The sequence below is a fragment of the Protopterus annectens genome, chromosome 10.part0 (genome assembly GCF_019279795.1).
Source record: "Protopterus annectens isolate FY-2018-M chromosome 10.part0, PAN1.0, whole genome shotgun sequence".
Taxonomy (NCBI): Eukaryota; Metazoa; Chordata; order Ceratodontiformes; family Protopteridae; genus Protopterus; species Protopterus annectens.
This window is the reverse complement of record NC_056744.1, coordinates 1720128972-1720146546: the sequence shown is the minus strand read 5'-3', so window position 1 is coordinate 1720146546 and position 17575 is coordinate 1720128972. Positions and strand designations below refer to the sequence as shown.

General features: G+C 37.4%; 1 protein-coding gene across 1 annotated transcript in view; it reads left to right on the top strand.

Annotated features, from left to right (window-relative positions):
* The first annotated feature begins 3003 nt into the window (after window positions 1–3003).
* Window positions 3004–17575, top strand: part of LOC122813955 (zinc finger protein 383-like) — a 133809-nt gene continuing 119237 nt past the window's right edge. The window contains exons 1-2 of the mRNA XM_044086500.1: window positions 3004–3434; window positions 14433–14528. Of these exons, the coding sequence (XP_043942435.1) occupies window positions 3192–3434; window positions 14433–14528 (339 nt within the window). The 5' untranslated portion in view covers window positions 3004–3191. The remainder of the gene's footprint in view (window positions 3435–14432; window positions 14529–17575) is intronic.

The window sequence follows — 17575 nt, the reverse complement described above, 5'->3', positions numbered from 1 at the left end:
TACTGCAGGCGCTCTCTGTGTAGTAATGTAAATCACTACTGGCATTACCTGTATAGTAATGTATATTACTGCAGGCACTCTCTGTGCAGTAATATAAATCACTGGTGGCATTACCTGTATAGTAATGTATATTACTGCAGGCACTCTCTGTGTAGTAATGTAAATCACTGCTGGCATTACCTGTATAGTAATGTATATTACTGCAGACACTCTCTGTGCAGTAATATAAATCACTGCTGGCATTACCTGTATAGTAATGTATATTACTGCAGGCACTCTCTGTGTTGTAATGTAAATCACTGCTGGCATTACCTGTATAGTAATGTATATTACTGCAGGTACTCTCTGTGTTGTAATGTAAATAACTGCTGGCATTACCTGTATAGTAATGTATATTACTGCAGGCACTCTCTGTGTAGTAATGTAAATTAGCACTGGTACTGCCTGTGTAGTAATGTATATTACTGCAGGCACTCTTTGTGTAGTGATGTAAATCACTGCTGGCATTACCTGTATAGTAATGTATATTACTGCAGGCACTCTCTGTGTTGTAATGTAAATCACTGCTGGCATTACCTGTATAGTAATGTATATTACTGCAGGCACTCTCTGTGTAGTAATGTAAATGACTGCTGGCATTACCAGTATAGTAATGTATATTACTGCAGGCACTCTCTGTGTAGTAATGTAAATCACTGCTGGCATTACCTGTGTAGTAATGTATATTACTGCAGGCACTCTCTGTTTAGTAATGTAAATCACTGCTGGCATTACCTGTATAGTAATGTGTATTACTGCAGGCACTCTCTGTATAGTAATGCATATTACTGCAGGCACTCTCTGTGTAGTAATGTAAATCACTGCTGGCATTACCTGTATATTAACGTATATTACTGCAGGCACTGTCTGTGCAGTAATGTAAATCACTGCTGGCATTACCTGTATAGTAATGTATATTACTGCAGGAACTCTCTATGTTATAATGTAAATTACTGCTGGCATCACCTGCATAGTAATGTATATTACTGCAAGCGCTCTCTTTGTAGTAATGTAAATCACTGCTGGCATTACCTGTATAGTAATGTATATTACTGCAGGCACGCTCTATGTTATAATGTAAATTACTGCTGGCATCACCTGCATAGTAATGTATATTACTGCAAGCGCTCTCTGTGTAGTAATGTAAATCACTGCTGGCATTACCTGTATAGTAATGTAATTTAGCACTGGTACTGCCTGTATAGTAATGTATATTACTGCAGACACTCTCTGTGTTGTAATATAAATCACTGCTGGCATTACCTGTATAGTAATGTATATTACTGCAGGCACTCTCTGTGTAGTAATGTAAATCACTGCTGACATTACCTGTGTAGTAATGTATATTACTGTAGGCGCTCTCTGTGTAGTAATGTAAATCACTGCTGGCATTACCTGTATAGTAATGTATATTACTGCAGGCAGTCTCTGTGTTGTAATATAAATCACTGCTGGCTTTGCCTGTATAGTAATGTATATTACTGCAGGCACTCTCTGTGTTGTAATATAAATCACTGCTGGCATTACCTGTATAGTAATGTAAATTAGCACTGGTACTGCCTGTATAGCAATGTATATTACTGCAGGCAGTCTCTGTGTTGTAATATAAATCACTGCTGGCATTACCTGTATAGTAATGTAAATTAGCACTGGTACTGCCTGTATAGTAATGTATATTACTGCAGGCACTCTCTATATAGTAATGTAAATCACTGCTGGCATTACCTGTGTAATAATGTATATTACTGCAGGCACTCTCTGTGTAGTAATGTAAATCACTGTTGGCATTACCTGTTTAGTAATGTATATTACTGCAGGCATTCTCTGTGCAGTATTATAAATCACTGCTGACATTATCTGTATAGTAATGTATATTACTGCAGGCACTCCCTTTGTAATAATGTGAATCACTGCTGGCATTACCTGTATAGTAATGTATATTACTGCAGGCACTCTCTCTGTAGTAATGTAAATCACTGCTGGCATTACCTGTATAGTAATGTATATTACTGCAGGCACTCTCTGTGTAGTAATGTAAATCACTGCTGGCATTACCTGTATAGTAATGTAAGTGACTGATGTCACATTAACTTCTAATATACATGTCCTTCTTGTGTTTAATGAATATCTACATAATCGAGTTGCCACCTTTCTGATGTCCATAGTGTGACATTTTTTACATAAATTTAAGATTTTGCAGAATAGAACCTACAACTGGTACAAAGGACGGGACTTCGCATTTTGTACAAAATAAAAGCTCAGACTTGCAGAATTTCTGACTTGTTCCTGCTGCATCACATGATATTAAGAGGTTTCATATAAAAATAACTGTTTTAAGCAATAATTAAGTGATAGTTAAAATATTATTTTGTCCTATAATCTTAGGACATTTGCCATTGTGCATGTTTTTTTTCCATAGTACATAACTGCTCAAATAGTGACACGTGGTAACCATAGTCTAATGTGTTTTGTTAATGTTGTGTAAGATTGTCTTGAACCATTGATAAAACTTTAGGATGTGGTTGAAGAAATAACACTTCAGCCAATCCAACTACCTCTTTAAAAAAGTAACATTCTGGAATTTTCCCTGTGGCCTGTGGTCTGAGTCATGGTTAAATGGCTGAGAATGGTCACTGCTTCCAGCCCACTTATCCACTAAGTAAAAAAACAAAACAAATAAAAGCAGTAGGAGTGAATATGAGAAACAGTTTGGATTGAAGTTTAAGCAAAGTTTTGTCTGCTTTCATATATTTGAATTTACTTAAAATGTCTAATGTATCTTACATCTGAGTGAAAGTTTATCATTGATCCTCAAAGTTGAATATAACTGAATAAAAAATATGGGTTTAAATAAACAAACACACACTGGGATAATTGTCAAGCTTTACATGTGCTAACTGGTACACTGCCCCTTTAAATGGAGGCTGTTCCTTTTACAGTTACTTACTTCCTGTGCTGTGAAAATGAAACTAAATAGTATATAGTGAGTGTGCTGTATGTTATGCATAGCAGTATAATGTGCTCAGTTTTCATGGCATTCTAGTCATTTTGGATTATGGACATCATGTCATGCTAACTGTTGGTAGATTTTGATATAAAGTAACAACCTTTCTGTCAGGAGTTATTCATTGTATTGACTACTTACTGTGTGTATGTGTCAGATACCTCAGGGGCCGAAACTGGAGCCCACAAGTGAGGAAAAAGACTGCAGGGAGAAAGAAAACATGCAGTATCTGTGTGCTACAAATGGGAGAACAGAGCAGTGCTGTGGGGAGCACAGACGGAGACTGGAGTTATTCTGCCAGGAAGATGAGGCCTTTGTTTGTGTCCTTTGTGTTCCCAGACATTCCTGCCACAGCTTTGTGTTACTGAATGAGGCAGTCAGTGTGTATAAGGTAAGGGACACTGTATGATGAATAACATGAAGTAAAAATGATCCCTGTATTTCATAGATGTAAAGATCTATTTTTCTTTTTTCCTCAGTTTTTCACATGGAAGATTATATTGCTTAGTTAACATCTATAATGACTGTACAGGTGGCACTCCATATTTTAGACACATATTGAGAGTGCAAAGATTGTGTATTTTTAGTATTTGTGATTTATGTAGTTGTGTTTCCTTACTGATTTTGGTCAGAGATCATGGACAAAGAGATAACAGAAAGTTGTTCTTGCGAGCCCAGAAGTTTGCAGCTGGCAAGGTGGTAGCTGGGACAATGGGATGGTTTAGAAGTTAATATTATGGAAGGAAGTTCATTGGTATACAGCTGTCCCAAGATAACGTGTATCTACGACATGAAGGTTATGCCACTGAAATCTGAAGCAGTTTCTTAACAGGATAACCATGACATTATTTTTTATTTTATTTTACATTTGACTACCAGGGTGGTATGTTGATCACAGCTGACAATCTGCAGATACTGACCTGTAAGAAGAAAAAAGAAAGAGAACAGAAAGGTGGTAAGGTGTACATTATTAAAAACAAAACAGAAAGCAATAATATATATATATATATATATATATATATATATATATATATATATATAATATTAGCAGTTAATAGAGATAGCAACAGTTGTCAGAGAAAATGTAAAGTTTACATTTCATGTGATTATATTTCATGTTTATATCATGGTGGAAATGCTTTGGCATAATGAGAGTCAGGGCAAGGTATGGCAGGGGAGTTAGGAGGCATTAGTAGTTAGAGAGAGTAATACTAGAATTTGAGAAGCCCTTTTGTGAACTCAGAACTGCTGAGGGCATACTGTGCTTAGACATTATCTGGGAGTTTGACATGGTTGTTTTTTAGATAGACATTATCATAAAGATTCACTGCATTGTGCAGCAGGAAACTCAGCTGAAATCTGTCCTCCATGCATTGAAGGCATTCCCATTACCCTATAGCAAACCCAGCTGAAATCTGTAATCCATGCATTGAAGGCATTCCCATTACCGTACCCAAACACAGGTATTAGCAACGGCTATTGATGAATATTGAGACCACACAACCTTTGGTATGAGGTATTCATGTTTTCTCTGAAGGTTGCAGTTTTGACTTAACATATATAAATAAAGGGTTGAGGGGGACAAAGCCCTCCAGAAATTATTTTTAATAGATTGTGGCTTCTCTAGCAGATTTTCATAATGAACAGTAATCATTCCTTTGTAGCACTTTACCACACTCTATCAGTGATCACTTACCAGCCTTCATCCGTAGAGCAACCCCCTCCTCTCCTCATCTACAGCAATATATCCATACTCGGAATCTCAACAACTTTTAACTCTACAACCTTTTCCAATTCTCTCAAACTGATAAATTGGGACACTCTAAAACCTCTACCTCTGGACAGTGCTGTCGAATTCTTCAACTCAACCTTCTTAGACACTCTTAACTCCCAAGCCCCTCCAAGAATAAAATGTATAAAAACCAATTCCGCCCCTTGGCTTAGTAAAGATACCAAAACACTTGTGCAACAAAGTGAAAAGACCTGGAAACTCTACCATTGTAATAGACACCCTGAAACCCTTCTTAAACATAAACAACTCCACAACTTAGCCAAAAAACATGTCAGACAAAAAAGCATACTATATCAAACTCCAGTCTAACCATTCCTCTAACCCCAAACAGTTCTGGAAATCCATCAACTCACTTCTCAACCCAGGCACCAAAAACAGCCCTTGCCCTGACACTACTCTGTTCAACTCCTTTACTAACCCTATAGCAGAACTCACTAAAATATTCCACACAACAACACCTCCCCCAAATCAAACCCTCTGCCCAACCTTTCACCCCAAACTCACCTCCCATATTCCACCTCAAACCCATCCCCACCTCATATATAAAAAACTTCTCTCTAAGCTTAAGCCTTGCTCCGATGCCCCTGACAATATCCCCTCACTCTTTTTAAGAATTGCAGCAGACAGCATCACCATCCCCATTAGCATACTCATCAACAGATCCATACAAGAATCATATGTCCCAAAACTGTGGCATGCAGCCTTTATCCTACCCCTCCATAAAGGAGGCAAAAATAATAACATCTCCAACGTCCAACCCATAGCGATTCTCTCCCCTATTTTCAAAAATTCTTGAGAAATGCATCCATCTCCAGCTCATGGCATTCATTACACATAACCAACTCCTCACCCCAACACAACATGGGTTTTGTTCTGGCCATAGCACAATAACAGCTCTACTCTCTTTTCTAGACATTGTAAACCATGCCCCTGACTCCGGAGAACTTGTATCCACAGTCCTCCTTGACCTCTCCAAGGCTTTCTACACAGTCTCCCATACCCACCTTCTTCACCACCTTTCCAATCTTAACCTCTCACAGAACACCATTACCTGGTTCAGCAGCTACCTCTCTGACAGATCTCAGGCAGTAAAATGAAAAACTGGCACCTCAGCCTTCCTTCCCACCCCAACCGGGGTACCCCAGGGATCCATTCTTTGCCCTATGCTCTTCAATGTCTTCATTAATGATTTCCATGCAGCCATTCCTAACAGATAGTAGAATATGAAGATGACTCAACTTTAGTTTGCTCTGCATCAAACCTCCCTGAGCTCCAAACAAAAACTCAGACTGCCTTCTCAACTACTGAGAACTGGATGCTCCAAAATCACCTCTCTTTGAATGCCAACAAATCAAAGATCCTTGTATTCTCTCCCTCAAAATCTATCCGCCTAGACAAAACCTCTTTCAAGATTACAAGCCTTGCCAACTCCACTGTAGAAGTTTTTCCTTTTGCTAAACTTCTTGGAGTTACTATTGACGAACACCTAAAATTTGATACCCATATTCAGCTAAATATAAAGAAAACCCATCAGAAACTTGTCTTGCTGTACTGGAACTCCCACTTCCTCTCCCCCCTCGCCACTACCTTCTTACTACCTTCACTAATGTATGGTACTCCCCTACTAACCAACCTATCTTCCTCCATCTCTTCTAAACTAGAATCCTGTTAAAATAAAATCTCAAAGTTCGCCACCACTTTCAAATACTCCACTCACCACTGTAAACCTCTCCACCAGCTGCAATGGCTAGAACTCCCAAACTACCTTGACTACCTCCAACTCATCACCACTCACAAGCTTATTTTCAAACCAACTATATGCCCAGCACTAACAAACATCTTAACATTATACACCACAAACAGAACTCTAAGATCTACCCACCAAAATCTAATCTCAGTTTATAAACCAAACCGTCCCGCTGGTCAGCTTTTCCTATCCTTTTCTGTCGGCAAAAAATGGAATTCTCTCCATCCATCGCTAAGAATTTCTGAGAACTCTGAACACTTCAAACCCCGGCTGCATTCTTACCCCTCCCAAAAATGGAAATGCAATTGCACTCCACCTACCTAACCTGCTTAATACATAAATACTTTATAACATACAAAGTTTATTCTTCCTTACACACTATTGATTAACCCTATGTACTGCCTTCATGCTAATGCTACCTCTGTACCACTCTCAAAGGATTTAAACCTCTGTATTAATTTAACTCATGCTAATATTCATGCATAAAGAACTCATCCATGCTAATGTTACTTATATATCATTCTCAGATGATTTAAACCTCTGTATTAATTTAATCTTGTACTACTGTTCTCAGCCACTAAACCTGTAAATATGCTTTACATCCTTCTCCAAGCTGCTGTTTAACTTTTGTTTAGTTTTTGCTATTTTGTATGTAAAATTTGCTTAGTTTGTTTCTGTTTCCACTATGTATTGTACTTCATATTATGGAGCTTGTACTATGTATTATTGGAGCTTTTCTCCCTGGGCTTCCACTGAAAACGGGCTATTTGAACTAGAAATAAATAAATAGCTGATGTATTTGCTGCATTCACCCTAGCCATGCCCAAACATGTGTGAAATGGTGAGGTTGTGTGACTTTTACAACATTGCGTGTTATACTAAGGGTGACAGTCTGCATAAGACATTGATAAGTAGTAAGGTACTAGCAGTAAATGGACCCACTTAAGATGAAAGGGCTGTTTTGAAATGAATATCAGAGTCATTAGTAAGACCTGTTCTTTTTTATGTCTTTTGAGCAGTACTACAGAAAGACATCTGTGCTGGTGTAGAGGGATAAAATTCTGACTTAGGTGACCTAAGGTCCTAAGCACACAATCAATTGTGCGGGACTTGGGCATGCAGGTTGATAGCAAACTGACTTTTGTCCACCATATTGCCTCCATCGTACAGAAAGCTTTCTACATGGCCCACTTCATTAGTAAGGGTATCTCATCCAGGGACAAGGTGGTCAGAACTTCCCTGTTTGCTTCCCTTATAAGACCCATTATTGAGTACAGTGCCCCTTTCTGCATGTACATCACAGAGCAAATGCAGCAACTGGAGAGACAACAGAGGTTCTTCACCTGGAGAATTCAGGGCCGCAAACATCTGCTCTACACAGGCTAAAAGCCCTGTCCATCTACTCAGTTTCCTACAGATTCCTCAGAGGTGACCTCTGTCTGGCTTTAAAAGGTCATGCTCCACTCGAGTAACCTGGACGCGCGACCTCAACCTGGTCTGTGACATCAATAGGACTTGTCGGTGGGACAGATTTGTGTCCCAGAGACTCCCCCTTTTGTGAAATAGACTCCCTCTCCCTGTAAAGCAGAGTACCTCATTAACCCTTTTTAAGTGCAACCTGGATAACTGGATTGGGAACAGAAAATAAACCCCTGGGATTCCACCCGTGTCCCTGCTGGTCAGTGGCATAGGGTGCTGACTTACCAGAACATGGGCTAAATTCTTGGCTAGGCTTGTAAGGGCCTCAGGGCCAATAGCCTAGTAACTTCCTGTGATCCTATGAATTCAGTTAGCAGATTGGGTGGCACTTGTTGGAACTGGTCAGAAAGAAAAGGAATGATGAGGCATTGCCTACTCACATTTTCTAAAGGAAAGGTTGTAGGGACTCATTGGAAGCTTGGGTGTTTCATTAGCCATGTTGGTGATTCCGCAGTAGGTGGACAGACAAAGGACACATAACCACATATGTTGAGAAATTTTCCTCATGGCTTCAGTGCATGCACAGCTTAGTGATGTCTCCCCAATGTCTTAGTGAAATTTTTTTTTTTTTTTTTATCCTTTGTTGACCAGGTTAGCTCTGTAGGCTAGTAGCCTCTTTTCAGGTGGGACCTGAGTTTTATACTGCTAAGGGAAATTTGGCTAGAGCATTGGGGAATTTCCAGTACTCTATTCAATTGCTGCTGTGGGATCTTTTATAATCACCTGAGCTATCACCAGCTCATGCAGATCAGGCCTCTGTTTAATATCGCATCCGAAGGGTGGCATCCTTAGGAATGCATCACCCCCCTTATGCTACATTACAGTGTCATCAATCCAAACCTGGTGTGGTAATAGAACCCCCAGCCTTCTGCACCAAAGGCGAGTGAGTGTGCTCATTTTTGCACCAGTGCCACTGCTGAGGCCTGTTAGGGCGTGACTGGAAAAATTAGCTGGCTGAAATATGAAGGCCTTGGCTATTTTGCTCTTGTCCTAGTCATGGGGTCATTTATAACCCAATAGCTGTGAAGTTTTCATGTCTGAAGACATGAGATGCATCTGAAGAAAAGAAAAAGTCTGGGATAGGATGCATCTGTGATGTGATTGCCTGTGATGAGGAGGTGGGTTGAGGGAAGTTGGGGACCCAAAGATAGTAGATGTTTTAAAAAAAGTTTGTTTTTGGTATGTGTGTGTGTGTGTGTGTGTGTGTGTGTGTGTGTGTGTGTGTGTGTGTGTGTGTGTGTGTGTGTGATGATGATGATGTCAAGTTCTGTAATAAGGCTAATATACAGGAAAGTTTTGGAACTATTTGGCAGCAAGATGGGATGGCTACAACCTAACATTTTAAAGCCACTGCACAAAAATGAAAAATAATGCATCCATGAAATGGATAATTTCCCTTCTTTCCTCTAACTTTTTCTTCACTTGTCCCATGCCTTTATGAATATCTCTGTAGTTTTCTTCTCCATCACCCATTTGGGAAGTCCATTCTTATTTTCACAGTTTCAAGGAGTTGTTGGCCCTTGCAGTTTGCTGCCTTTGCTCCATCTGCTCCTGTTATTTATTTTTCAGGGTGACCCCTTCACATGTAGTCAGCATGATTTTGTTTTTCCACATAATGCCTTCCTGTTTTTTTCTTGTCTGTAGTGAAATTAACTCCAGTTTGTATAGCCCCCGGCCTGAATCTTTTCATTTGAGATGAGACATCTTTTTATATCTTTCATCTCTGACTTCCTGTGGCAACCTGATATACTTTTCCTTGTATGGCTTCCAGAAGTGAACATAACACCCAAGGTGTGGCCTGACCAGGGATCACAGTACTCATCATCTGTTCAGTGGGGGTATTTGGCACCCAAAGGGTGGCCTGACCAAGGTTCACAGTCTCAGCATCTGTTCAATGGGGCTATTACCACTTTACTTCTAGAGTCAGTCCTCCTTTGAGTTTAAGCCAGCATCTCTTGTCTGATGCCTTGGACCTCTCAGTCATTTCCTGATGATCCAACCCAGGTGTGATTTCCCCAATTCGTACTTCTTACCTCGGTTGTTATTGTGATGAAGGTACAGTATTTTACATTTGTGTGCACTGCAACTGGCCTATTGGTCATCCTTTTTATGTCCTTCCTTATCATTCTTCACCCCCTACACCTGACTTTGTTTCATTGCAGACAAAACCGGAATATAATGGAAAGAAAGAGCCCAAAATCAGGGACGATGTGTAAACAGTACTCTGATTCACTTTGTAAGTTATTTATTTATTGCATTTGTTTACCGGGATAAGTCCACTGGGCCTAAAAGAGCCCATTTTCAGTGGAGGCCCAGGGAGAAACAATTAGTGCAGAAACAGTGTTGCAGATAGTAAATATAGTAACATGTACAGGAATAATATACAGTTTATAGAATAAAAGGTTTTACATCTACTCTGATTCACTTTGAAAGTTTATAGAATAAAAGGTTTTACATCTACTCTGATTCACTTTGAAAGTTTATAGATTAAAAGGTTTTACATCTACTCTGATTCACTTTGAAAGTTTATAGAATAAAAGGTTTTACATCTACTCTGATTCATTTTGTAAGATTATAGATTAAAAGGTTTTACATCTACTCTGATCCACTTTGAAAGATTATAGATTAAAAGGTTTTACATCTATTCTGATTCACTTTGAAAGTTTGTAGAATACAAGGTTTTGCATCTACTCTGATTCACTTTGAAAGTTTATCGATTAAAAGGTTTTGCATCTACTCTGATTCACTTTGAAAGTTTATAGAATAAAAGGTTTTGCATCTACTCTGATTCACTTTGAAAATGTATAGAATACAAAGTTTCGTATCTACTCTGATTCACTTTGAAAGTTTATAGAATAAAAGGTTTTGCATCTACTCTGATTCACTTTGAAAGTTTATAGAATAAAAGTTTTGCATCTACTCTGATTCACTTTGAAAGTTTATAGAATAAAAGGTTTTACATCTACTCTGATTCACTTTGAGCATTTATAGAATAAAAGGTTTTACATCTACTCTGATTCACTTTGAACATTTATAGAATAAAAGGTTCTACATCTACTCTGATTCACTTTGAACGTTTATAGAACAAAAGGTTCTACATCTACTCTGATTCATTTGAACGTTTATAGAATAAAAGGTTTTGCATCTACTCTGATTCACTATGAAAGTTTATAGAATAAAAGGTTTTGCATCTACTCTGATTCACTATGAAAGTTTATAGAATAAAAGGTTTTGCATCTACTCTGATTCACTTTGAAAGTTTCTAGAATAAAAGGTTTTGCATCTACTCTGATTCACTTTGAAAGTTTATAGAATAAAAGGTTTTACATCTACTCTGATTCACTTTGTAAGTTTATAGATTAAAAGGTTTTACATCTACTCTGATTCACTTTGTAAGTTTATAGATTAAAAGGTTTTACATCTACTCTGATTCACTATGCAAGTTTATAGAATAAAAGGTTTTGCATCTACTCTGATTCACTATGAAAGTTTATAGAATAAAAGGTTTTTTGCATCTACTCCGATTCACTTTGAAAATTTATAGAATACAAGGTTTTGCATCTACTCTGATTCATTTTGAAAGATTATAGAATACAAGGTTTTGCATCTACTCTGATTCACTTTGAAAGTTTATAGAATACAAGGTTTTGCATCTACCCTGATTCACTTTGAAAGTTTATAGAATAAAAGGTTTTGCATCTACTCTGATTCACTTTGAAAGTTTATAGAATAAAAGGTTTTGCCTCTACTCTGATTCACTTTGAAAGTTTATAGAATAAAAGGTTTTACATCTACTCTGATTCACTTTGAAAGTTTATAGAATAAAATTTTATAGATTAAAAGGTTTTGCATCTACTCTGATTCACTTTGAAAGTTTATAGAATAAAAGGTTTTACATCTACTCTGATTCACTTTGAAAGCTTATAGAATAAAAGGTTTTACATCTACTCTGATTCACTTTGAAAGTTTATAGACTAAAACGTTTTGCATTTACTCTGATTTACTTTGTAAGTTTATAGAATAAAAGGTTTTGCATCTACTCTGATTCACTTTGAAAGTTATAGAATAAAAGGTTTTGCATCAACTTGCATTTTTTAGTAATAAGAATTACATTAGAGTTTTGTATTACATTATTGACATTTCTCCTACCTCTGTAGCTAGAAATTCCTTCTGAATTTTTCCTTTTTTTGGTAGTTGTATTGGTCTTCAGTTGTAATGAATAGTATTTTCTCTCCGTCACTGAATTGTTATAACTACGCTTTAAATATAAATGTATACTTTCCAGGAACTGTACTTGACAACAGTTTGCAGTTGTTTTTGTGAGAACTGCTATTATTTCTTCCATGTATTTTTTATCTTTTGTATTATTTCTATATTGATAACTGGAGATTTTTCTCCTTGGGCCTCAAATGAAAAATGATCTGTGCCCAGTCGGACTTCCCCAGTTAACTAATGTAAAATTAATAAAAATAAGTAAATGTTATAAATCCTTAGAGATTTACTAGAAAAGCAGACATTTTTTGAGCCAAAGTTAGAGATATTGTAGAAAACTGGTGATACTCGAGAGCTTTGTGTATTCCCTTCACTATGTGTTAAACAAACCCACTGTACAGCACTGGATCCAGTACTGACCCATACAGTACTCCATGAGTCATGTTCCTTATTCACGACTGACAGCACCCTTCTAACCGCAACACTCTGTGTTCACCTTTTCAGTCATGCTGCAGTTTAGTTCCTCAGTCTATTTCACCCCAGTCTTTATATGTCCACATAGCACCCTTGCTGCTGTCTCTGGAAGACCAAGTCAGAAACCTCGATTAACTCAGGGAGACATCATCTCCCAATTCTCTCCTGTCAGGCTTTCCTATAACCTAGTTATAAAAAACAAATCAAGTTGTACTGGCTATTCCTTCAGCCTTGGATTAATGTTAGTTGTTGTCCTGGATAATGTTGCCCTGCATGAAATGTCCAGTCTTTCCCTTGAGATTCTCTGGATGACTTTGCCTGCAACTACAGTTAGCCTAGCATGCTTGTGGATCCCCAATTTTGTTTTGCTGTGAAGTGGTCTTCAACTAACTCCACACTAGCTAGTAATCTGTTGAAGATCCCTATCAGCAGATCTACCAGCACTCTGGCCAGGAAGATGGTCCATCTGATTCCCATATGTATCCTGCCTTTGGGCAGTCACTTCTCTGTATATGTTTTTCCGGTTTAATTGGGTACTCGTCCACTGCTGTCCTATGTAATGGGGTGCTTTTCCATCTGTTCATGAAAAACAAGATAAAGTATTAATTTCTGGTTCTGTCTGTATTCTGTTATCTCCTGCTTGTCCTTACTGAGCTGTACACTAGCTCTTCCATTCCTGTTTTCTGGTATATAAACCCTTTTTTTACCATCCTTACCCCCCTCTGACAAATCCCTCCATGAGCCTTACTAGCCCTGTTTTTCCATTCCTCTTTTCTGGTATATAAACCTTTTTTACCCTCCTTGACCCAGTAACAAAACAGATCATGCCGTTACTGGCTTTCTGTGGACTGTGTGTCTTATTTTTTGCCTTTATTCATATTTGTTACATTTATTTTATAATAAACTATGTGAAAGATCGTGGAGGTTCATAGGTTCATAGGTTTATACTAGGCTAACTGCCCTAGGGCATTTATAAGCCTAGCCCAAAGTTATGTGGCTTACGCTGCCCCTTATGTTAGAAATACTGTGCCCATTAGTTTGTTGTGCCTCTGTCCAGTAGTGACACAGAGATGATTCCCGGGGTAAACCTAACGGTGCCATTTGAATTTGGAGAGGTATCTGCTTATATGTAATATAAGGAAATCAGTTTTACAAAAAGATAAGCATAGAATAGAATACTGTGTTGGCATTCAGATTTGCATCATTGAGATGTATTAGGGAATCATGGAGGGAAATAGGAAGTAGAATTGTTAGTCTCTGTAAACCATTCATTAGGTAGCAAAAAATTGTTAATCTTTGGCTATAAGGATAGTCATTGTTTATATTCCTTGTGGTTTGTCTCCCATTTCATTTCTTTGCATGACAGTGCAGACTTCCATTTTCTGGCTTTATTCGTCCACTCTCTTTTAAACTTGGGACTATAAAATGTGCCAATCCTGTTCCGCGGAATATTGTGCAAGTAACACACAATGATTTAACTGTCTGTTCACGGTTGTATCTTCAGCTACAGTGTACAGTCTCTGTGCGTGTCAATATGTTTATTCTTTGCAAAGACATTAAGTAAATTTGCTGTCTCCTTATTTACATTCCACAAGTATGGAAAGTTGTTATGATATTTTTGCAGTCTATATTCTTTTTGTTTATGTTTTTTTTTTTTTTTTTTTTTTTCATTTTTATATTTATAGGACAAAATCCAAGTATCCTTATCAGTTCTTGAATCCAAACCTAATGATCTCAGAAACTTGGTAAACAAGAAAGAAAAGGAACTTGGAGACCTACAGGTAAGTAAACGGACAGTGATGTGTTGCAGATGTCTTGAATGGAAGTAGTCTGTAAAGAAAAGGAACTTGGAGACATACAGGTAAGTAAACGGACAGTGATGTGTTGCAGATGTCTTGAATGGAAGTAGTCTGTGACAAGAGTAAATGAGGCACCAGGCATGTCGTTCAGTCTGCTTCATACATCATTTTATGGTGTAAGTATGTTATTAGTTAACAGTGAGCACTGCACAAAATCTGGTGTTATATTGTTATATAGCATTACCATGTCTGTGTTATGTTTAGGAAAAGTGAAACATTTCAATACCCAAGTGGAGTCATATTTTAAGTCAGAAAGCAATTTGTAGGCACTAATGCGGTTTTCCTTCCATGTTATCTGTCTTTGTGAATGTGATTTGTAAAAGTTAAGTCAAGTAAATAGCGTTAACATTTCAAGCACAATACATTCATTTAACATTATTTTAAAAATATAAACTACTTGCATTACCTACAAATAATTGTAGTTGTCTTTGCATCAGATATGGTGCTGAAGCCTGAGTCTGTGTAAAGTACACTTTTGTATAAGCAGTACTTTAAGAAGGATGTGATCTGTGTAGTCATTAGTAAGTTGTGGGTGTACTCAACTTGTAAACCATCTGAAAATTCCTCAGAGTCATTCTGTGTGCTGCAAAGGCCAGGATCCATTTTACACTGCCTTACACCCTGATGTTACTTGTTCCAGACCTGCTGTATAATCCACACTGGGATATGGAATGCTTAAGTGACTGCTTCTATGAAGGTTGGAACCAAACAGCTAAAGTTAAAGACTTTAGCTCTGAGGGGGGTCTATTTTCCATACTGCCATGGAGGGGGCTTCACTCCTGCACATCCTTGCTTTAATATACTTGGCTCCAAGGACATACAGTCTAGAGTGCATTAACAACTTTTAGGGAAATGGTTGGTTGCTTAAGTGGGGGCTTGATTGTGCCTTCACATTGACCAGTGCAATCTTCAATTCATAATGACAAAAAAGAGTGAAGTGCTTGTATTAGACAAAAATCAGTACATGTCAGTGTAGAGACAGTGATTATTTTATGTATTATACAATACATGTCACTGTAGAGACAGTGATTATTTTATGTATTATACAATACATGTCATTGTAGAGACAGAGGTTATGTATTATACAGTACATGTCACTGTAGAGACAGTGATTATTTTATGTATTATACAATACATGTCACTGTAGAGACAGTGATTATTTTATGTATTATACAATACATGTCATTGTAGAGACAGAGGTTATGTATTATACAGTACATGTCACTGTAGAGACAGAGGTTATGTATTATACAGTACATGTCACTGTAGAGACAGTGATTATGTTATGTATTATACAGTACGTCACTGTAGAGACAGTGATTATTTTATGTATTATACAATACATGTCATTGTAGAGACAGAGGTTATGTATTATACAGTACATGTCACTGTAGAGACAGAGGTTATGTATTATACAGTACATGTCACTGTAGAGACAGTGATTATGTTATGTATTATACAGTACATGTCACTGTAGAGACAGTGATTATGTTATGTATTATACAGTACATGTCACTGTAGAGACAGTGATTATTTTATGTATTATACAATACATGTCACTGTAGAGACAGTGATTATTTTATGTATTATACAGTACATGTCACTGTAGAGACAGTGATTATTTTATGTATTATACAATACATGTCACTGTAGAGACAGTGATTATTTTATGTATTATACAATACATGTCACTGTAGAGACAGAGGTTATGTATTATACAGTACATGTCACTGTAGAGACAGAGGTTATGTATTATACAGTACATGTCACTGTAGAGACAGAGGTTATGTATTATACAGTACATGTCACTGTAGAGACAGAGGTTATGTATTATACAGTACATGTCACTGTAGAGACAGTGATTATGTTATGTATTATACAGTACATGTCACTGTAGAGACAGTGATTATGTTATGTATTATACAGTACATGTCACTGTAGAGACAGTGATTATTTTCTATTTTACTGTGTTTTTCAGGTGAATTTTCCAAAGTTTATAAGGTAAATATTAAAGCAGTGCAAAATAAGTAATGTGAAAAATCCAACACTATTTATTAATCTCTCTCTAGCGCCTCGGCTTACGCCTTCTCCTTGAAGGCGTAAGCCGAGGCGCTAGAGAGAGATTAATAAATAGTGTTGGATTTTTCACCTGGTCGTATCATTTGGATTCTTCTTTTTTATTTTTGGTTGTGTATATAAAATAAGTAATGTGTCCGCCATTGCAGGAGTCTCTGAAAAATGCAGCTTGAGTTCCACCACTGAAGAGTGAAGGATGGTTACCCTTATGAAGCTGCACTGTCTTCGTGAGGGGTATCATTTCTGCAGTAGCATATATCACATGGGTTGTATTCCAGGTAGTAAAATTCTGTCCAGTTTGGCCAATAAGGCTTAACAGCACATTTGCCTAAGTAGTAGTAATTAACAGATGTAAGTTAAGCAAGATCGACACTAGAATTACTGAAAAGAAAAGAGCTCAGATGTACAGCTCCAACAACTGGTAAATGTGAAATGTAAGCTAAACATAGAACAGCACTACAACTGGAAGATGCTTGTTAATGTGGGAAACAGAGTGAAAACATTTTGAAACTTTGTACGTACTAATTTACATAGTTTATAAATAGTTTACCACTTTTAGACAGGCTGTGGTAACTTTAGTACATACTTGGTTATAGTCAGAATTTGCAAATCTTCTGAACACTGAGATGAATGCTTAGAGATTTAGCAAAAGCTATGGCCAGCTGTAAAATGAGGACTTGTTAACTACACAATCCTGCATTAAAATGCTTTCTTGAAAAGATCCTACTGCACAGCATGTAGTGTGCTTTGATGTACTGAGAAGTCTGTTATCTGTGGGTGAAATTCAGAGACGTATCATGTAAGGTCCATATACACAGGAGTGCAGGGAAAAAGACCCACTTCCATTTCAGAGATAACTAGAAAATCAGGGCTGCAGAAATAATACATGACTG